At 40.3% G+C, this 23,012-nt stretch overlaps 2 protein-coding genes across 3 annotated transcripts in view; both read right to left on the reverse strand.

The window, feature by feature from the left end:
• Nucleotides 1–13,057, reverse strand: part of dachc (dachshund c) — an 87,758-nt gene extending 74,701 nt beyond the window's left edge. Inside the window, exon 1 of one of the 2 annotated variants that reach the window (XM_034184284.1) lies at nucleotides 12,189–13,057. In XM_034184284.1, the coding sequence (XP_034040175.1) occupies nucleotides 12,189–12,772 (584 nt within the window). In that variant the 5' untranslated portion in view covers nucleotides 12,773–13,057. The remainder of the gene's footprint in view (nucleotides 1–12,188) is intronic. The other variant, XM_034184283.1, reaches the window with a different exon arrangement.
• mzt1 (mitotic spindle organizing protein 1) overlaps nucleotides 12,670–23,012 on the reverse strand; it is a 34,019-nt gene continuing 23,676 nt past the window's right edge. Inside the window, exon 3 of the mRNA XM_034184286.1 lies at nucleotides 12,670–12,774. Coding sequence (XP_034040177.1) covers nucleotides 12,769–12,774 — 6 coding nt within the window. The 3' untranslated portion in view covers nucleotides 12,670–12,768. The remainder of the gene's footprint in view (nucleotides 12,775–23,012) is intronic.

A 23,012-nucleotide genomic window follows, 5' to 3' on the forward strand; every position in this document is an offset into this window, starting at 1 on the left:
CGGTCAAATGCCGTTCTCAGATCCACAAACACATGTGGACTGGTTGGACGAACTCCCATGAACCCTCGAGCACCCGATGGAGTGTGTACAGCTGGTCCAGTGTGCCGCGACCAGGATGAAAACCACACTGCACCTCCTGAATCCGAGGTTCGACCATCGGTTGAATTCTCCTCTCCAGTACTCTGAAATAGACCTTACCGGGGAGGCTGAGGAGTGTGATCCCCCTATAGTTGGAACACACCCTCCGGTCCCCCTTCTTAAACAGGAGGGACCACCACCCCGGTCTGCCAATCCAGAGGCACTGTCCCCGATCGCCACACGATGTTGCAGAGGCGTGTCAGCCAAGACAGTTCCACAACATCCAGAAACTTAAGGTACTCAGGATGGATTTCAGCCACCCCAGGAGCCTTGCCACCGAGGAGCTTTCTAACCACCTTGGTGACTTCAGCCTGGGTAATGGATGAGTCCGCCTCTGAGTCCCCAGTCTCTGCCTCCTCTGTGGAAGACATGACGACAGGATTGAGGAGATCCTCGAAGTACTCCTTCCACCGCCCGACAACATCCCCAGTCAGGGTCGACAGCTCCCCACCCGCACCGTAAACAGTGCTGGTGGAGAGCTGCTTCCGCCTCCTGAGGCGTCGGACGGTTTGCCAGAATCTCTTCGAGGCCGACCAATAGTCCTCCTCCATGGCCTCCCCGAACTCCTCCCAGACCCGAATTTTTGCCTCTGCGACTGCACGGGCTGCGGCACGCTTGGCCTGCCGGTACCCGTCAGCTGCCTCTGGGGTCCGACCTACCAACAAAGATAAGTAGGACTCCTTCAGCTTGATGGCATCCCTTACTTCCGGTGTCCACCACTGGGTTCGGGGATTGCCGCTGCGACAGGCACCAGAGACCTTGTGACCACAGCTACGAGCAGCCGCATCGACAATGGAGGTGGAGAACATGGTCCACTCGGACTCCATGTCTCCAACCTCCCCCGGGATCTGGGAGAAGCTCTCCCGGAGGTGGGAGTTGAAAACCTCGCTAACAGACGGTTCCGCCAGTCGTTCCTAGCAGACCCTCACGATACGTTTGGGCCTGCCAGGTCTGACCGGCTTCCTCCCCTCCCAGTGGATCCAACTCACCACCAGGTGTGTGTCCAAGACACGTGGCCGAAGGTCAGATGACACGACTACAAAGTCGATCATCGACCACCGGCTCAGGGTGTTCTGGTGCCACGTGCACTTATGGACACCCTTATGCTCGAACATGGTGTTCGTGATGGACAAACTGTGACTAGCACAGAAGTCCAACAACTGAACAACACTTGGGTTCAGATCGGGGAGGCCGTGCTTCCCGATCACCCCCCTCCAGGTCTCACTGTCGCCGCCCACGTGGGCGTTGAAATCCCCCAAGAGAACAATGGAGTCCCCAGGAAGGTCGGGTACTCTGCACTGCTGCTCAGCCCGTAGGTCGAGACAATGGTGAGAGACCTGTCCCCGACCCGAAGGCATAGGGACGCGACCTTCTCGTTCACCAGAGTGAACTCCAACACATGGCGACTGAGCTGGGGAGCAATAAGCAATGCGACCCCAGCTCTCTGCCTCTCCCTGTGGGCAACGCCAGAAAAATGAAGCGTCCAGCCCCTCTCCAGGAGTTGGGTACCAGAGCCCAAGCTGTGCGTGGAGGTGAGCCCGACTATCTCTAGTCGGTATCTCTCAACCTCCCGCACAAGCTTATTGCAGTTAAGGGTCATGCGGTACCTGAAGTCTGTGCCGGCGGTCATTGGGCAAGAGGCGGGGTACACCCTGGACAGGCCGCCAGTCTATTGAAGGGCACTGCTGATTTATAACCATTAATTCATCATCCGTGGTGCAGCTTAAAACCAGTTTATCTCAAACAGAAAAATAACTAATCATCATGTTAATAAAGTTGGCAGTTTTTCTTGATAAATTACGCTGATGATTCTTTTTCTGTTGATCAACTAGTCAATTAACTTGACTAATTGTTTCTCTACTCAAGTGGACACTAATGCCTTGGAACATTAGTCTTTTTCCAACCATTCCCCGTTGTTAAGGAAACACATTGTTCTACTTTTCGGCAAGCCGTGTTCAAAAACATGTTCACACACTCCTGACACAGACGCAGTGTGTTGCCATGAGCCAACAACGCTTTGTTAAAAAGTAACAGGATATGTTGTCCTTTGCCACATTACACTTTTTATGCAACACATTGGGGGCTGGTGTTTCTGTTCTCTCCACAAACTATAAGTATCTATGTATGCGCGATCTGCGCACGCACACACACACACACTTTGACCTGAGCCGTTTGATGTGTGTCCATAGCAGAGAATGAAACTGTTCCTTTGTGAGAGAGACAGAAAAGGACGATGGATCAGGTTGCCTCCTACACGCCATGTTCTCTCTGTGGAACTAATGTCATTTAGCAGCAAAGCCAGCAAATACACAGGCGTAACCGTGTGAGAGCGTGTTCGAGGATGACAGGGTGAGAGTGTGGTTGTGTGCGTGTGTGTCACCTATGCATGAATTACATCTCGTGAAGTTGGCCCTTTTTCATGGTTTGAGGAGACAGTGGACTGTGTGTGTGTGTGTGTGCGCGCGCACACTTAACTGCAACAGAAAAATATTTGCCAATTAATTCATGGTACAAAGTGATTTATTCCTGCTTTCCTAATGTAAATTTTTGTTCCTTTCTTTTTTGTTGTTCTTTTATGTAAGTTAAACTAGTTAAAATGGTTTTAGCCACTTTTATACAACTTCAGACTTCTTTTAAGTAGATATAAAAACAGATATCTTACTTTTCGCTGGTCTCAAAATAGCCCTGGATATGTAAAATATGTTTGCTCTATTTTGAATGCAGTGACGATCATCTATTTTAAAGTGTTTTAAATCTGTACTATATAAAGAATTTAGTTGCCTTCATGGTTTTGCTGCTAATGTTTTAATAGGTTTCAATGCATTATTTGCATTTTTAAGTAGTTTTAAACTTTATTTCATGAAAACTAAACTAGCTTAAAATGCTGCAATTAATTCTTGAAATGGGGGCTTTGAAGGTCTTAAATGAGTATGAATCAGATGTCTATTTTTTCACAGATTCTAAACAGATCTAAACAAACAGTAAAATTTCTTAAATTTGCTTTATTCTCTACAACCTAGTTTGGCAATCAATGTTTATATAGTTTTAAGATGGACTACATGAAGACAGAACAGAATTAACATACTGCAAACAGTCTTTGAAATGGGCTGTTTTAAACAGATTTTGAACAGCTTTAAACATGCTTTAATGTGGTATAAACCACACTTCAAAGACCTGTAAACAAAGAGTAACACTGGTTTAAAATGGATTCCATTCATATAGCATATTTCCATCTGAATCGGCTCAATTCTGCTTTAGGTGGTTCTAAATTGTACTACATGTCATCAAACTTAACTTTGTTTAAAATGCTACTAATGTCCTTCAAATTGTCTTTAAAACACAAGAAAGTTTTAAACAGATTTAAACTGATGTAAACAAATGTAGTTTACTGTTTTTTATGGATAAATAGAAACAGTAAAAAGTTTCAAATTTGTTTTAACCTAGAAAAAAAAAGATAATCCTCTGTTAACTAACTTTAAACTGTACTCCATGGAGGAAAAACTAGTTCAAAATGATATGAATGATGCTTTCAAAAGGTACGGCACATCTAGAAAGTATTCATAGTGCTTATTCCAAAATGGAGAAAATTCATTTTTCCCCTCAAAATTCTACTCACAACACCCCATAATGACAATATAGCAATTTTTTAACAAATGTATTAAAAACAAAAAACTAAGAAGCCACATGTAGATAAGCTATTATACATATTCACAACCTTTTCTTAATACTTTATTGATGCACCTTTGGCAGCAACTACAGCTTCACGTTTTCTTGAATATGATGCCACAAGCTTGGTGCACCTATCTTTTGCCAGTTTTGCCCATTCCTCTTTGCAGCACCTCTCAAGATCCATCAGGTTGGATGGGGAGCATCGGTGCACAGCCATTTTTAGATCTCTCCAGAGGTGTTCAATCGGATCTGGGCTCTGGCTGGGCCACTCAAGGACATTCACAGAGCTGCCCTGAAGCCACTCCTTTGATATCTTGGTTGTGTGCTTAGGGTCATTGTCCTGCTGAAGGATGAACAGTCACCCCAGTCTGAGGTCAAGAGCGCTCTGGAGCAGATTTTCATCCAGGATGTCTCTGTAAATTGCTACATTTATCTTTCCCTCAATCCCGACTAGTCTCCTAGTTCCTGCTGGTGGAAAATCCCCACAACCACCACGCTTCACTGTAGGAATAGCAGCTGGTTTCCTCCAAACATGATGCATGGCATTCCTTCAGGTGCCTTCTGGCAAACTCCAGGTGGGCTGCCATGTGCCTTTTACTAAAGGAGTGGCTTCTGTCTGGCCACGCTACCATACAGGCCTGATTGGTGGATTGCTGCAGAGATGGTTGTCCTTCTGGAAGGTTTACTTCTCTCCACAGAGGAATGCTGGACCTCTGACAGAGTGACCATCAGATTCTTGGTCACCTGCTTGACTAAGGTCCTTCTCCCCCGATCGTTCAGTTTAGATGGGCGTCCAGTGGATCCGAACATCTTCCATTTACTGATGATGGAGGCCACTGTGCTAATTGGGACCTTCAAAGCAGCAGAAATGTTTCTGTAACCTTGCCCAGATTTGGACCTCAAGACAATCCTGTCTCAGAGGTCTACAGACAATTCCTTTGACTTTGTGCTCGGTTTGTGCTCTGACATGCACTGTCAACTGTGGGACCTTATATGTAGACAGGTGTGTGGCTTTCCAAATCGTGTCCAATCAACTGGATTTACCCCAGGTGGACTCCAATTAAGCTGTAGAAACATCTCAAGGGTGATCAGTGGAAACAAGTTGTACCAGAGCTCAATTTTGAGCTTTATGGCAAAGGCTGTGAATATTTATGTACATGTGATTTCTATTTTTTAATAAAATTGCAAAAATCTAAAAAACAAAACAAAACACTTTTTTCACAGTGTAATTATGGGGTGTTGTGTGTAAAATTGTAAGGGGAAAAAAAATTGTCATCCATTTTGGAATAAGACTGTAACATAACAAAATGTGGGAAAAGTGAAGTGCTGTCAGTACTTTCCAGGTTCACTGTAAGTAAAATGATTTAAATGGCTTCACAGTAAATTTTTCAGAGTAAAATGTACACTTTTGGTCCTAGTCCTAACAGAGATATACAAGTCACTTTGTTCAACTCTAGTAAGTGCCATTTTTACTGTGATAGAGATGATTTCAGTCTGTGATAGAATTTATACAACTCTGTTTGGAGTGGGAGCAAATACATATTTACTGTGTTTAAACATGTTTTAAAAGACCAGCGATGGAAAACTCCAGCTTCAGTGGGTACAAATATCCAACTACATATTTGTTCCATCCACCCACTAAACCAGCTGATTCTAATTCGTTCAGCTACTCGGGCAGGTAGATGAGCTGATGAGTGAAATCACCTGTTTTAGGTGCACAGGTAGAAAAATAATACATTGCTGGACTTTTACTCACTGAAGCCAAGGTTTTCTACTTTTGTAAATATAAACCATATGTGTTAGTTTTCACAGATTATAACTTGTCCTAAATGATAGGAAAATGTCTTAAATTAGCTTTATTTTGGGCAGATTAGAGATAATCTGGTATATGGTTTTAAATGTACGAAGTGATGGTTGAATAATCACTAAAACATTAAACCATGTGCTGCATTTGTTTAAAACAGTTTTAAATATTTTAAAACCAATGGCAAATGGGTTTATACTTGACTGGAACAGGTTTTGACTTGTCAAAAACTACTTGACAATTTCTCATTTTGTTTTCACAGAAACAATACTTATTTTCTGACATTATATATCACACACACACACACACACACACAGACAAAAAACAATAATCGTCACGAAAATTGTTTGTTGCAGCTGTAAGATTTTTTTTGTTATGACCAAAACATTTAATTTTTAATTTGTAAAAAAAAAAAAAGTAAATGAACAGTCAGAAGGTCAAAGGGCGAGAATCCCTGTAAATAGTTGTGGTAGCTGTGTGGAATTGATCATTTCTTCTCTACTCTGATTCTGCAGGACAGAAAAATAAGTGATGGCACTTAAGTAAAAAAACAGTTTTTGAGCACTGACACCATCCAAGAACAGTAACAGCCACTTCTTCAAGATCTTCTTGCAATGTTTTAAGGGGTCAGTCTAGTCTAGTCTTACCACCGCCGTCATCATGAGCATCCACTTTCCGATCCAGCTACACAAAGGACAACTTATTACAGAAGGCTAACGTCAGTACCTACCACAGCGCATTTCTAAGGTTAAGACAAGGAATCACGGCTGAATGGCGTTTTCTGAACTCATTAACTAAAGGCGGTTTGAGTGTTGTGTCGTTCATTAGTAGGCTGTGCCAGCAACATCACTTCCATTAACACCTGGCACAGAAATACCAAAGAAGCCTAAAGATGCTTATGGATTTTTATTGATGTATTTATTTTATTAGAGGTCTTAAAATAAGCATATGCACTAATCTATTAGTGAATACTAGATTATTAAAGGGTAACGCTGGGATTTTCAACCTAGGCTCTATTATTAGGTGTTTTGAGCTCATGTTTTCACTTGGAAAAAAAACCATTTTAAATCGGTCGAGTATTGAATGTGAAAGCAAACACAGTTGTGGGCTCCTTTGTGTTGTAAGCAGAAGAATGAGTCCATCATCAGCCCGATTTCCATTACAACAGTTAAGCAATATGAGGTCTGTTAGAAAAGTATCGGACCTTTTTATTTTTTTCAAAAACCTGATGGATTTGAATCACGTGTGCTTGCATGAGTCAACCTTGAACCTTCGTGCGCATGCGTGAACTTTTTCACGTCTGTCGATTGCATCATTTTCTGGTAAACAGCCTTTGTGTGTGTCGTGCGCTCAGCGTTTTTTCATTCCAAGGAAAAAGACGGAACGACTGGAGCAGCGCCGCATCAAATTTTGCCAGAAACTGGGCGACAGCCGGGTGGAAACCATTCGGAAGATTCAGACGGCTTTCGGTGACTTTTCGGTTGTGTGACTATCCGAGAAATTGTGGAAGAGGTGGGCATGTCACAAAATGTCCTGTGAGACTTCAACACAAAGGCGCTTTTGCTCCGCCGTCGGCAGCTTCGTGCTGAAGCCATCGGCATGAATTTCACTGCCACTCTTTTCATGGCCAAATCTTCCGTCACAGTGGAATGTACCGAAAAAGTGCTGATGTCCACCTCTTCCGCAATTTCTCGGACAGTCACACGGCGGTCCCACATCACCACAGCGTTCACTTTGGAAATTATCTGGTCATTTCAGCGTGTTGACGGCCGCCCAGAGCGCAGCTCGCTCTCCACCGTTGTGCGGACGTCTTTAAACCGGTTGTACCACTCCTTAATCTGTGTGATGCCCACAGGATTGTCACCGAAAGCCGTCTGAATCTTCCGAATGGTTTCCACCTGGCCGTCGCCCAATTTCTGGCAAAATTTGATGCGGCACTGCTCCAGTCGTTCCGTCTTTTTCCTTGGAATGAAAAAACGCAGAGCGCACGACACACACCTCACACAAAGGCTGTTTACCAGAAAATGATGCAATCGACAGGCGTGAAAAAGTTCATGCGAAGGTTCAAGGTTTGCTCAGGCAAGCACACGTGATTCAAATCCATCAGGTTTTTGCAAAAAATAAAAAGGTCCGATACTTTTCTAACAGACATCGTATTTTTAGAATGTTAAAAAGCACAATAGCAAAATGAAAGCATTTCTGTTAACTGATGGGATGTGGCCGTAAGGTTTGCAATAACAGTCATTCAAGCGAGGCGATCACGAAAATTGTAATTCCCATAGTTATGGTGATGGAAGGGTAAGTCTCGCTAAATATCTAAATAATGCATTTCTAATTTTGTTTATTTTTTTGCGAAAACCATACTGCCATAACATCATCTCTTTTAAGGGTTAACAAGCTTTCCTTCTCTTACGCCACCCACACATACTGTGCCTTGCATTTGAGAATGTCATGTGATGCTTTCTGAACATCATGTGACCTATAACAGCAAAAAAGTTTCCATTTCACTTTTGAAAAATAGAACTTGTACCCCATTGTAACCTCATGTGAGTGTAAAACATTTTTTGTGATACTTAAGTCTTTCGAATACATGTTTCCATTAAGTGTATTGCCAATGAATGGGCAGGAGGCTAAGGTAAGCAGCTAACTGTGTAATTGGTCATTTTAAAAAAGTTTTCTTACATTTAGTAATGTAAAATGTACATGTTTACCCCCATAGAAATGCTGTGCATGCTAACAGACACTTTGTTTTTAGCTTGCCCCAAACCATTACATTATGTAGCTATTCAGTCCATGGCGGTGTTTGTGTTCTAAATCAATACTGCACCAATTAAAATCATTTTTGGCCCAAGTGGAGAAAATGAACCCAAAACCATCTACAAATAGAGGCCAGACTGAAAAATTCCACAAATTCCCCTTTAAATGAAACTACATCTTTCAGACATAAACAGAATTATATGAAAATACAAGTGATTTCAGCTAAATCTGGACAAGGTAGTTAAAACAAAATGCAAAAATGATTCCAATGTTGTTGTCTGTCCACACACATTTTCTATGAGCACTTAATGCCAAATGTAAATTGGATCATTCATGCTCCAAAAACAGGGATTAAATATCAAACAATAAAAAGTCCCCAAACTAAGGCTAATCCACACTCCTCTGGATTCAAACCCATGCTGTTACGAGCATGTGGTCTGCACAAGAAGGGCAGGCTGAGGCACCGGGAAACCGCAAATCCCAGCCAATGTAGCCTCCCAACATCTCTTTGGCGTGTTGGATTGATGACCCATGTAGCTGGTCACCATCAAAGTTCTGCAAAACAGATAATTTGCATAATCGCATCATAAATACCGAGAATTCATTTAATCATCTCCTCTGTTCTAATGCTCAGGGCTAAAGAGTGCTGATATGATAAGACAGCGAGTTATTAAGGAAGGAGAGAGAGAAAGAGAGGGAATCAGCTGGTGAGTGAGTGAGCTTGTCCTGATTTAAGCTGCCGCTTGGGGCCAAATGAAAATTAATTAATTTCTGTGAAGAATCAATTTCTCACAATGACAGTGTCAGATTCAGCGAGTGTGGAGAGACGGCGGGTGCACGCTGCAGAGAGCAAAGAGATCACAGCCTACGATAACTTGACTTAAAATGACAAACTTTTAAGACTTTTAGGATTACTAAAATTCATTATCGTCAACGACATCGCTGCACTTATCACGCGCTGAAGTGGTGATTAGCAAAAAGGCCTGGCAGCCGTACTGTAATGGGATGTATAAAGGGTTAACGCCATTGATTACTTGTCAGTCATCATCATATTAGACACCAGCAACACAAACAATTCAATTTCAAGAAGAAACATGATTTTCCCTGAACGATGCCGATCTCCATGGGGCTTAATATCAGGGGTTCTTGACATTTTCAGCTCAGGGAACCGTTGGAGGTTAAATTTTTTTTCCCCTGATGATCCTCTCTTAACTGTATCCAAGAACATGTGGGATTGATTGACAGCTATAAGTTGGACATGTGTGACAGCATATTAGAATTTTCTGTGGCTGCAAACAACCAAGTGGGAGGAACCAGCCTAAAGCTATGCTTATTTTATTGCTTAAAATAGCTCAAGTGCTCCACACATTTTTTACATTTTATTTATTATTCTGCCTGTAAACTGCAGTGCGAATGTCTTCTATGCCTGATATAGCTGACATTAAAATGTTGATTAATTTGTCATTATGTTTTATAATTAACTTCATTTTTTTTTACATTTCTAATATATATATTTTCATTTACAAAATGTCACTCATAGTGTGACAGAGTCCAAGACATATTCGAAAAGAACACCACTAGACAATTCCTGTAAATGATGAATCAATTACTAAAACTGTTGTCAACTAATCAATTAATTTCAACTCTGTTAAACACAATACAGTATTAGTGCAAAAATCTTCGGCATGGTCAGAAAAAAAAAAATGCAGGGAAAAAGAGTTATGAAATATCAAATAATTTAGGCAAATGAATGTCAGGCATTAAAGAATAAATGAACTATGATTTTAAAAGAACATTGTGTTGATTTGCCGATTATGAGCCTGTGACTGTTCTCTGTGTGAACTTGAGCTGGCCTGTATACCTACAGACTAATCAAGTTTTATTAATCTGAAAGAAAATTAATATGCTACTTTATTAATAAAAATACGCAGACATCTCCATCCATTTGATTTTTATTTATTTTTACTTTAAATTTATGTTTAAAGCTCAACATATGCTGATCAACTGACATTAATGAAGGAAAAAACAGAAAAGAAAGAGTTAAACAGAAAATCGGGGTGTTTAAGACTTTTGCACAGTCATAAACATCAATACTCATTTTATGTAAAACAAACTTTATCGATTAACAGATTAGTGTTAATCGATCATAAATTTAACATTATCATGTATATTGTCCTCATTCATAATCTATCAACTTAATTAAAAACAATTAATGGGACGACTTGGACTGGAACAAGTTGGGGTTTAGTGTCTTTAACAAGGACACTATGACTGGGAATTTTGTAGTTCCGACTAACTGCATTATTATCCCAACATAATTCTTCACACAAATGCAAATAAACTATGCTTGTTTCTATTTGTTATGTGACTCCAGCATGTACAGTACCTGAGTTTACATCAGATCTCCGTGTTGGTGGATCCATTGTCATAGCAAACTGATCATAATGTGGAACGTCACTGGATCAATACCTCACTGCAATTAAGGTTTGGGTGGGCCTTAGAACATTTTCAGAATTCAAAATGGGCCGTGGAGTTAATATAACTGAACATATTAGAAAAAAATACATCTAGTTGGTCAAAATTATACAAACAAAATAACCTTATTTTGTTTCCATTTTGAGAAAGGTGTTAATACTATTAAGTAGAGGGCTGATCTGAAATTTTGGATCGTATCAGTCTGATAATGGCCAAAATGATGAGCTTCGATATCAGAGAAAAATAATTTCATCTTATATAGAGCCAAATCACAAATCACCCCAGGAGCAAGCACACAGGTGACAGCAGTAAGGAAAAACTCCCTCAGAGAAAATAAATAAATAAATCCAATCCAGGTTTTCTCTTGCAAACCTGACTCATGTTGTAGGCTAGTATGTTTTTTTTTTTTTTTTGGTTTCAGTTGAGGTCCCAATATCAGTGTTCCATGCATTTTGCAAACCAGGGCACATTGGGATTTCTTTTTTCACTCCCAAGTATGACCACCATTTCTGGAAGTGCTCCGGTGTCAGTATGAGGCTTTAAACCTGTCTCAGTTATTTGGCAACTTTGCAAATTATTTTTTTTTATATATAAAATCATTTTGGGCTGGGGTTAGGATTAGAGTAAGTGTCTAGGTTGGAGTATAATTTTGGTAAAATACATAAATGTTTGAAAATTTGAACAAAACATCTGCTTCAGGACAGAAGCTGTGCACACTTCCAGGAGTCTTGCGCAGGAGCACAATTCTGATATGGTCCAGGTCCCATTTGAAAATAGCTCTACTGGCAAAATGCACAGTACAAATATACCTAGTTAACCACATGCACTTAGAGAAAGCAGATTGTCAGCTTTATTTTGCTACCATTTGGAAAAGATTTTTGTTCTTACTACAAAAAAATGTGTCAAAAGTGAGTAGAATACTCAGTTTTGCAAACAAGGTTTTAATGCTAAGCAGAGCTGCAACATCAACTGATCATTAATCAACTTTTAAATTGATAATTGATTTAAAAAAAATCCAAATTCTCTGATTCTGCTTCTTAAATGTGATTTTTTAAGCTTTCTTTACTCCCCTCTAATGGCAAACAGTACATTTGTCCTGTGGAAGAAAAAAAAAAAAAAAAAAGACGTTTGACTGCATCCACTTGAACTTTGGAAAGCACTGACTGACATTTTATTCACTTAACAACTAGATTAATGGAGAAAATAATCAGTCATTAATTTATTCAAAAAATAACAGCTGCACAAAACTACTAAGACTACTTAAAAAAAAATCCTCCTTTCCTCCAAAGTTTGGAGGGGGTACGTGCCCCCGGGGAGCCCCCCGCGCCCCCCTCTTCCCCCTCACCTGGCGTTGGTACAGTCGTTGTAGAGCGTCTCGAAGTCCTGGCGGGAGATGAGTTTGCAGCGGTTCACTCCGGGCTGGATGGCCCCCAGACCCCGCAGCACCCGTACCTGCTCCACGTTGCACACCACCGGGGAAATGTCCAGCCGTTTGAGCTTGGTGTAGACGGTGTGCAGCCCTCCGACCAGGTGCTTGAGGAAGACGTCGAAGGCCTGCGGCAGGCAGATGAGCTCCGTGTCTCTGACCGTGAACGACGCCAGCTTGGCGCCTTTCACCTCCACCAGCTTACACTCGTTGTTCTGCGGCGTGCTCTCCACGGGGGACGGGGTGGCGTACACGGGCTTCACGCCGCCGGACACCGCCGCTCCTCCTGCCTTCAGCGGGCCACCGTTTGCCAGTAAGAGGTCCGCCCGGAACTGGTGGAGCAGCGCCGGGTGAGCCACCGGAGGAGTCGGGGAAGAGGCGGCGGAGGTGGCCGCAGGTGGCGGAGAGTTGGTGGCCGGAGAGGTGGAACTCGGCGCCGGGTGGTGGCCGAGAGGAGCGGCGGGGAGCAGAGCCGCAGCAGCCGGAGTGGCCATGGTGGTCATGCCTGAGGAAAAGTAAAGTTTGAAGTGTTTCGAAAGTAACTTCTCAGTTGATTTGCGGGAGGGAAGCTGCGCGTGCGGAGCTGAGAGTGACGACGAGAAGGAGAAAAGGGGGAACCAGAGGAGGAGACGGCAGGAGTCCGTGTGCGGAGAAACTGATCACATAACGGAGTCAGAATGAGAGGAGCCTCCTCTCCGAGCCGGAGATGCTCCTGTCACATTATCATAAGGAGGAGGGGCCTGAACATTCTTAGAGAGAGGGGGAGAGAGAGGAGAAACTTCTGTTTGGAAACCTAAACATACGCTTTATTGACTCCGTGCTACTTTAATTATTGTGGAATATAGGGGAGACTGGGGGTAATTCTAACTTTTCTTTTTATTTATTTATTTATTGTTAAGTGCAAGTTTTTTTTTGTTGTTGTTGTTCAAACCTCACATTTTGTCACAAAACACCAAGCAGAAACCTCCAGTGCTGAAAAATGAAGCCAACACGGAAGTACCAAACATTGCCGGTGTCAAAATCCAACCCCTTGTCTGCGTCACCACACCTGGATAACAGGTCAAGTAGGGGATTGCCTGTTGTGCCCGTGGCCGCTATGGTAACCATGAAGGCCTAACAGGAACCCTCAACACAAGATGGCTAACAGGGCTCTCTTGAAACTAGAAGTCTTCAATGGCAGGTCAGGCGGACGAGGTGATGGCTTGTAACCCAACAGCTGTGAAGGCAGATGAAGGCTGCAGCAGGTCCTCAGACCCCAATCACTTGGATTTCCCAGCCATTGGACCAGGCTAAGTACTGTGTGTTTGTTGGTACGTTAAACAAATCCATACACAGGCATCTCTAGATTAACCCTGGATGTACATATCCCACCCTGGAATCAATCAGGAGACAATCTTCCTCCCCACCAAGGCATTGCCATGACCAAATATAGCAGGCTGGCAGCAGAGGCTGGCTCCAAAGGTGATTAACTCCCAAACCCTAACTTTTGCTGTCAAAAACGAAGCCACCCAAAAGTGGAAAAAGTTGCATTTCCTTGAATGGCCACTTGAGGCCTGCTCCAAAAGTGGACAGATTCCCACAGACCAAGCCATGTCAGCATGCACCGGTGCTGCGCGTCTCCTCATCCATACCACCACAAAATCACTTTAGGTTCCGCAATGTTCACAACTAGTTCACACAAGTGGCATGAAATTTATGGGTGCCAGAAATTTTGAACATTTTAAGATTTTCTTTGCGCACTTGCACAGTTTATACACAGTTTATCAAATTTGTGCAAGTGTCAAGGTGGCTTTCCTCCTGACGAGTGAAGCTAACGTTTTCATTGAGGGATTATCTTATCAGCTAACTTTGAAAAACACTTGTAAACCGATTAGCTTCCAATAATTTGAGTTCCTCTAGCTTTAAGCCTGCTAACATTTTTTTTCTGAATAAAGTTTAACCATCAAAAATGTTTGTAACCCCTAAAATCATGCATTTGTTCGTGATGGAGATTATAGATCATTTGTGCTAATTTCACAGGGGACATTTTACTGATTAATGTTCTAATCTCAGAACAGTTTTTATTATCAATATATTTCTGTTGGTGGACCAGTTATTTATTTAGTCCATGTATATAAAGTAGTGGTTAGCTGTGTATTCTACATTTAGCCTGTTAGCTTCTCACACCATTTTCAGATTGAACCACATTTTCTCATCATCAAGCAGCAGTCCTGGTTTTTTATTTATTTGTATAGATATAAGTTCCATCTTTTTCATTTCATTTCGTGATCTTGCATTCATAACAAGAAGACTTGTAGTGACAGTTTGTGTACATCTTTCTGTTGCATTAGCCAGCATTAGCATTAGCAGTCTTGCCTTTACTTCATCTGTCTGCCTCCTAAATCATTTTTTCAGGCAAACAGTGAGGACCCCGGTGATCTGACTGGTTCTGACAGACTATTGTAACCACATTTCATAAAAACAAACTATTAAGCTGATGTTTAACAGTGAATGTTAGCTATATGCTATGCTAACAGATCCTTACAGGAGGACACTTGCACATACTATCTGAATGTGTCTGATTAGGGATCTACTCCACATAACTAAATTAAGTTAGTGGTAGCTACAGCTCTTTTTTTTTTTTTTTTAGGAGTTCATCACTTCAGTGTTATCCAGTGATGCCGGTAACGCGTTACTCTAATCTGACCACTTTTTTTAGTAACGAGTAATCTAACGCGTTAATCTTTCCAAAACAGTAATCAGATTAAAGTTACTTCTCCAAGTCACTGTGCGTTACTATTGTTACTATGAAGCGAGCTGTGAGCTTTTCATCCACGGTTTTTTGCAGCAGCTACGACTCGTCCTCACCTCTTAAAGGCGACAACAGCACACCTGCACTGAGCTTCACAAAGACATTTTTATGCTTTTTTCCTCCTTTATTTAGAATTCTGAGCTGAGCTGCTCCGTATCTGCTGCTAAAAACAGCTGATGCTCCGCAACGCTTCAACAACTAACACTATTTTCCACTCAAATGCACCTAAACTCTCTTTCTGAGGAGCATATGATGTGAAAACGCAATAAAACTTTCTTACCTGTAAATCTGGTCCTGTTTTCTGCATAAATAAATGTTATCCATTCTTTGCGCTCAAACGCCAAAGCAGGGGCGAATCCAGATGGAATGGGGGCGTGGGGCAGGGATGTGCTCCCACCTCCACAACACCCCTAGATGAAGCCGTTTTTTTACTACAACTACTAATACTACTTATAATAATAATAATTTCGACAAGTAAAATGTTTAGAGAGAATTTTACGGAAGCCGACAGAGGACTTCATATAATCTTTTTTAATTCACCTTGTTATCCCGAGATAACGACATAATTAATTAGAGATCTCGAGAAAACAACACTTTTATTCCGTGATCTCGAGAAAACAGATAATTATTCCGTGATCTCGAAAAAACAAAACAATTATTTCATGATCTCGAGAAAACAACTGAGATTTCTAGCAGAGCTGCCTGCGCCCCCCTGTGTCAGAGCAGAAATGGCTTTCTTCGATGCCTTGAGAGCGAGGGGGGTTCCAGAGGAGGTCATCACCCGGATGATAGAGGACAAGGTGAGACGAATGTGTTTAAACCTCTGATTATTCCAGACATTCTAAAGACCAGCGTTGCATCTATACAGAATGAGATATAGCCCCGAAGTCATCATACAAGCCTCTTGGCGTAGCCTGCCTGAATGACCCATTTGTCAGCTGTTTTCTCGAGATCACGGCATAATTGTTGTGTTTTCTAGAGATCTCGAAACAAAGGCTTTGTTTTCTCGAGAACTCGAATTAGTTGTGTTGTTTTCTCGAGATCCTGAATTAATTATGTTGTTATCTCGGGATAACAGGGTGAATTAAAAAAGTATTACAAAAAGGGCCTCTGTTGGCTTCCGTAGAATTTAAATGTTAGAAAGAATTTAATAGTTACATTTATAAACAATGTAGGTTAGAAATTGCAGTTTTTACTGTTAAAGTGCTGTCAACAGTTAAATATGAGGTCAAGAAAGAGGTCTTTATTTTACTTTTTATAAAACAAGTATTTATTTTCATTGAAGTCAAGAAAGGGTGACTATAAAGTGACTTTTGGAAAAACAAGTATCATTGTCATGTTGAGGTGGCAGAGGGTTGTTGTCGGCAGCTGAGGAAAGTAACTAAAAAGTAACTAGTAATCTAACTTAGTTACTTTTACAATTGAGTAATCAGTAAAGTAACTTACTTTTTCAAGGAGTAATCAGTAATTGGATTACTTTTTCAAAGTAACTGTGGCAACACTGGTGTTATCACAGTTAACTTCTCACTCAACAGATAAGTGGTTATCAAAAGTAACGTTTCAGTTAGCTGCGCCCGCCGTCGTCAAAAGCAATACTTGAATCGGTGCGATAACTACAAAAAAAGGTCACGAAGAGTTGAGAACCTTGGCTTGACAACCTGTCCCTTTACCTGTCCCCCATACGGTTCCCTGTCCACACGCATGCACAGTCAGGATTTACATATGGCGTTTGCAGTCCTTTCAAAGTGGCTTTCACGGAACATTGTGCTGATAATGATCTTGGTCGTGAGCGAGAGAGACACACACAGATCTCCAGAGACCACGAGACAAGGGGGAAGCGGATAAAACTCTGACTGTACTCCGACTCAAAGGACTTGAACACTCTTTTCCTCCCCGCTGCCCCCTCTCCCCCAATAAGCCCTCTTGTGTTTTTTAATTGGCAGAAATTAATCTTTAGGATGTAGATGGTAGATTTACATTCATTAAAAGTCAAGAGAGGAAGCCAGGCTTGATGCTAATCAAATCTGCTTAATTATGCTTAACATGAGTATCTCCAGGGGAAGAGAAGGGGGAGAGAGATAGCGAACTCAAACTTTTTACTTTTTGCCTTTGATAACTCCTGCTGAGTATGGCCTTTTCTTTGCCAAATAGAAATGTCACAATTCTCTTTCTCTCCTGATAATACACGGATAAAGCAATCAATGATAAGCAAAACTGATATAGGATATTTTCACCTAAAGTGTTAAGTCATGAAAACTTCAACTGTACCCATGTTTTGCGTTTACTGATATAACAGACAGTTTTAAACAGTGAATGCAAATCCCTCATGAATAACATGTTAGCTTGTCAGGAGTGATTTGTGATCAGTTGAATAACACGAGGATTTTGTTTGGCATTCTTGTGCAGATTTGTACACTGGTCATTATTTTGCCTGCAGTTATTTCATGCAGAATGCTTCCAGTGTTTAGGAACGCTGGGTCACCAGTAGGATGCAGGATGCCCTCAAGGGAACCAGCACTGACCTTACAACAGGAAGGTCAAAGGTTTAAATCGTACAGCAGCTGATGTATTTAAAATCTCTTGAAATTAAACAGTAAGCCAACCATTAAAAAAAATCTTTACTGAAGTATTAATGATCTAGTCATAAGAAATCAGTCCTGAAGGACCAGTACCATCTGGGGCAGGAATTCAGGACTTCCCTGATTTGACTCTGAAGAACCATGTTAATGTCACCCTCTGAACTCATACGAAATGGTAGTGAGATGAATTTCTATCCCAAACATCTTGGGTTTGCAATGATTTGATGTCAAACAATGTTGAAAAGGCCTATTTGACCAAGTTCTGTCTCAGAAACAGTAGATCTAGGTTGGCACCTTTTGGGGCAAAAAACTTGTGCAAAAGGTTTGTGAGATGAAATTTATTTTACATTGGCCCAGTTCTGATCCAGAAAATGTAGGTCACACCACCCTGGAGGATGGTTTTCAGATAAATGTACATCCTGAGAATCTTGAGTCCTCTGCAATAATTCGGTGTTGGATAATCATGATGTCAATACTTATTTTTACACTTTGGACAAGCTCTGACCCAGGAAACAGGTCGGTGCCCTACTGCCCTTTGAACTGACATGATATGGTTGTAAGACGAAGAAGTTACATCCAAAATATTTTGGGTCTACAACAATTTGGTGTTGAGTAATGATGAGGTGAAAGCCTATTTTTAGGTCTAATCCAGATAACACAAGTCAAGGTCAGTGCCCCATGAACCCACGCGAGAGGGTTTTCAGATGAATTCACTGTATTTTCTAGAGAAGTCGCATTTTTTGTTGTCCTGTTTTTGTTTGTTTTACTCGTTTGGGAGGCCCTGCATACATGTTTTTCCTCATGGGACATTTTTGGACAGATGTTGCTTACACTCTGGCGAACATAACTCCAGAAAATACAGTACATCCCAAATATTTTGAATCTACAACAATATGGTGTTGGGTTATGGTGAGGCGAAGGACTATTTTTACATGTTGAACTGGCTTTGACCCAGAAAAAGTAGCTCAAGGTCAGTGCCCTTTGAACTTGCCTAGCTTGCTTCTATGGTTGAATTTGAACCCACAAATTCCAATGAGGTTTGTGAAATCATTGCTGGTCTGTGTCCATCTGCAGCTGGCCATGATGGAAGAAGTACATCTGTTGTTAAATCTGTTATATGTGAAATTTCTGAACCACTTACACATATTTTTGCTTTGTCTTTGAAAACGGGCATAGTACCTTCTGATTTAAAGATCACTAAAATCATACCTGTGTTTAAAAAAGGTGATTCTGCATCTTTTTCAAATTATCGCCCTATCTCAGTCTTGCTATGTTTTTCAAAGATCTTGGAGACACTTGTTTATAAGAGATTAAATTATCATTTGCTTAAGAACTCAATTTTATGTAATTATCAATATGGTTTTCGGAAAAATCATTCAACTTATATGGCTTTGATCGAATTATTGGCTAGAATTCATTTAGCTTTGGAAAATAATGTTTGGTATTGGTGTGTTTTTAGATCTTTCAAAAGCATTTGATATGGTAAATCATGAAATTTTGCTTTTAAAGTTAAACAAACATGGATTTAAGGCAACTGTACACACATGGCTTAGTAATTATTTATCTGAAAGAAAACAGTATGTTTCTCTAAACCTGGAATCGGATATCAATTGTATAAAGTGTGGAGTATCTCAAGGTTCAATTCTGGGACCGTTATTGTTCATAATATATATTAATGAATATTAATATATTAATGGAATACTCAGCTCAAAGAGTCAGAGCTCTATTGAGCTGAGTATTCCATTAACTTTAACTAGTAATGACTTCATGACTTTCTTTGCTAACAAAATTTTGACTATTAGAGAAAAAATTACTCATAACCATCCCAAAGATGTATCGTTATCTTTGGCTGCTTTCAGTGATGCCGGTATTTGGTTAGACTCTTTCTCTCCGATTGTTCTGTCTGAGTTATTTTCATTAGTTACTTCATCCAAACCATCAACATGTTTATTAGACCCCATTCCTGCCAGGCTGCTCAAGGAAGTCCTACCATTATTTAATGCTTCGATCTTAAATATGATCAATCTATCTTTGTTAGTTGGTTATGTACCACAGGCCTTTAAGGTGGCAGTAATTAAACCATTACTTAAAAAGCCATCACTTGACCCAGCTATCTTAGCTAATTATAGGCCAATCTCCAACCTTCCTTTCTCTCAAAGATTCTTGAGAGGGTAGTTGTAAAACAGCTAACTGATCACCTGCAGAGGAATGGTCTATTTGAAGAGGTTCAGTCAGGTTTTAGAATTCATCATAGTACAGAAACAGCATTAGTGAAGGTTACACATGATCTTCTTATGGCTTCGGACAGTGGACTTATCTCTGTGCTTGTTCTGTTGGACCTCAGTGCTGCTTTTGATACTGTTGACCATAAAATTTTATTACAGAGATTAGAGCATGTCATAGGTATTAAAGGCATTGCGCTGCGGTGGTTTGAATCATATTTGTCTAATAGATTACAGTTTGTTCATGTAAATGGGGAATCTTCTTCACAGACTAAAGTTAATTATGGAGTTCCACAAGGTTCTGTGCTAGGACCAATTTTATTCACTTTATACATGCTTCCCTTGGGCAGTATTATTAGACGGTATTGCTTAAATTTTCATTGTTACGCAGATGATACCCAGCTTTATCTATCCATGAAGCCAGAGGATACGCACCAATTAGCTAAACTGCAGGATTGTCTTACAGACATAAAGACATGGATGACCTCTAATTTCCTGCTTTTAAACTCAGATAAAACTGAAGTTATTGTACTTGGCCCCACAAATCTTAGAAGCATGGTGTCTAACCAGATCGTTACTCTGGATGGCATTTCCCTGATCTCTAGTAATACTGTGAGAAATCTTGGAGTTATTTTTGATCAGGATATGTCATTCAAAGCGCATATTAAACAAATATGTAGGACTGCCTTTTTGCATTTACGCAATATCTCTAAAATCAGAAAGGTCTTGTCTCAGAGTGATGCTGAAAAACTAATTCATGCATTTGTTTCCTCTAGGCTGGACTATTGTAATTCATTATTATCAGGTTGTCCTAAAAGTTCCCTAAAAAGCCTTCAGTTGGTTCAGAATGCTGCAGCTAGAGTACTGACGGGGACTAGCAGGAGAGAGCATATCTCACCCGTGTTGGCCTCCCTTCATTGGCTTCCTGTTAATGCTAGAATAGAATTTAAAATTCTTCTTCTTACTTATAAGGTTTTGAATAATCAGGTCCCATCTTATCTTAGGGACCTCATAGTACCATATTACCCCATTAGAGCGCTTCGCTCTCAGACTGCGGGCTTACTTGTAGTTCCTAGGGTTTGTAAAAGTAGAATGGGAGGCAGAGCCTTCAGCTTTCAGGCTCCTCTCCTGTGGAACCAGCTCCCAATTCAGATCAGGGAGACAGATACCCTCTCTACTTTTAAGATTAGGCTTAAAACTTTCCTTTTCGCTAAGGCTTATAGTTAGGGCTGGATCGGGTGACCCTGGACCATCCCTTGGTTATGTTGCTTTAGACGTAGACTGTGTTTCATAATTATTGTATGGCCTTGCCTTGCAATGTGGAGCGCCTTGGGGCAACTGTTTGTTGTGATTTGGCGCTATACAAGAAAAAAGTTGATTGATTGATAATGATTTTGCATCTGTGTCTACTACTACATTCCCTTTGTTGTTCGCTGATGATGCTACTCTTTTTATTTCCAGCAAAGATATTGATAGTTTGGTTAGTACTTTAAACTATGATCTTTGTAATTATTCAACATGGTTCAAAGCCAATAAATTATCATTAAATATAAAAAAAAGTCTAATTTTATGTTGTTTGCTGGCAATAAAAAATTTAATCATGGTGTAATGAAAATTTGCATTGACAATGACATAATATCAAGGGTCTCATCTATATGTTTTTGGGTGTGTGGATAGATGAGAAACTGTCTTGGAGAGAACATATTGATCATGTTTGTAAAAAAATAACCAAGTCAATAGGAATCATAAGCAAAATAAGACATTTAATACATGACAAATGTCTCTTAACATTATATTATAGTTTAGTTTATCCATATTTAAGTTATTGTAATATTGTATGGGGAAGTACCTTTGCAACCTATATAAACAAAATATTTCTTCTACAAAAAAAAATTTGTTTGAATAGCTACTCGTTCGAAACCCGGTGCTCCAAGTGCACCTCTGTTTTTTAAATTGCAGCTCTTAAATATTTTCCATATAAATATTCTTGACTTGTACGTTTGTTTTCAGAGCTCTGTATGATATTAAGTGGCCTTCCTTCATTAAATATTATTTTGTGCACAACCATCAAATTCATAATTATACGACCAGGCAGGCTGCACACTTGCATTTACCTTTGCATAGAGGAACTCGCTATCAGCATCACATCAGATATCATGGCGTTAAATCTTGGAATGGTAATGTACATCTTGTGAATCCATCTATCACCTTATATACGTATAAAAGTAGTCCAAAAGCGAAGATCCTGCAGGAGTATTTACAATGATTTGTTTTAATCTGGAAAAAATGGTGTAATTCTTTTGTATTCTGTTTGCTTTGTTTGGGAGTGGACTCTTTATAAGCCTTTTGGCTTCAACCACTCCCTTGCACTTTATTTATATTGTATTTTTTTCTTTCTCCCTCTCTCTTTGGTTGTTTTATGTATATACATTATTTTGTGTGTTTTATTTTGTGCTAAATAAACAAATCAAAAATCAATCAAATCTAACTGTATGCCCCAAATATCTTGGCTCTACATCTATTTAGTTTAAGTAATAGGGCTGTAATGACCATAAATGGATGAGTGTGCACGCGGACACATACACACGGTCAAACAGTGTGCAAAAAATGCTTCAGAGGGGGTCATACTGAGCAAAGTAAAAAAAAAAGTCACTGCTGTACCAATATATGTGGTGTTTCATGCGACACACCATCAAAGTCCCAGTTTAATGTCTGTGCAAGTGGATTCTTCTACTGGTGACACTTGATGGCCTACATTAGCTTCTTGAAAAGGTTTAAAATACATCTGCTTGTAAGTGGTAGTTTTCCTCTGCTGATTATTATCAAGCTAATTAATCTTTGGATTTTCTAACTGCTTCAATAGGATAAGTTTTAAATGTCAACATTTGCTCTGATTGATGTCATTATCTCAGATAGTTTGAAAACATTTAGAATACCCCTGGCAAAAATTATGGAATCACCGGCCTCGGAGGATGTTCATTCAGTTGTTTAATTTTGTAGAAAACAAGCAGATCACAGACATGACACAAAACTAAAGTAATTTCAAATGGCAACTTTCTGGCTTTAAGAAACACTATAAGAAATCAGGAAAAATAATTGTGGCAGTCAGTAACGGTTACTTTTTTAGACCAAGCAGAGGAAAAAATATGGA

This window comes from Thalassophryne amazonica, chromosome 13 (assembly GCF_902500255.1).
Source record: "Thalassophryne amazonica chromosome 13, fThaAma1.1, whole genome shotgun sequence".
NCBI lineage: Eukaryota > Metazoa > Chordata > Actinopteri > Batrachoidiformes > Batrachoididae > Thalassophryne > Thalassophryne amazonica.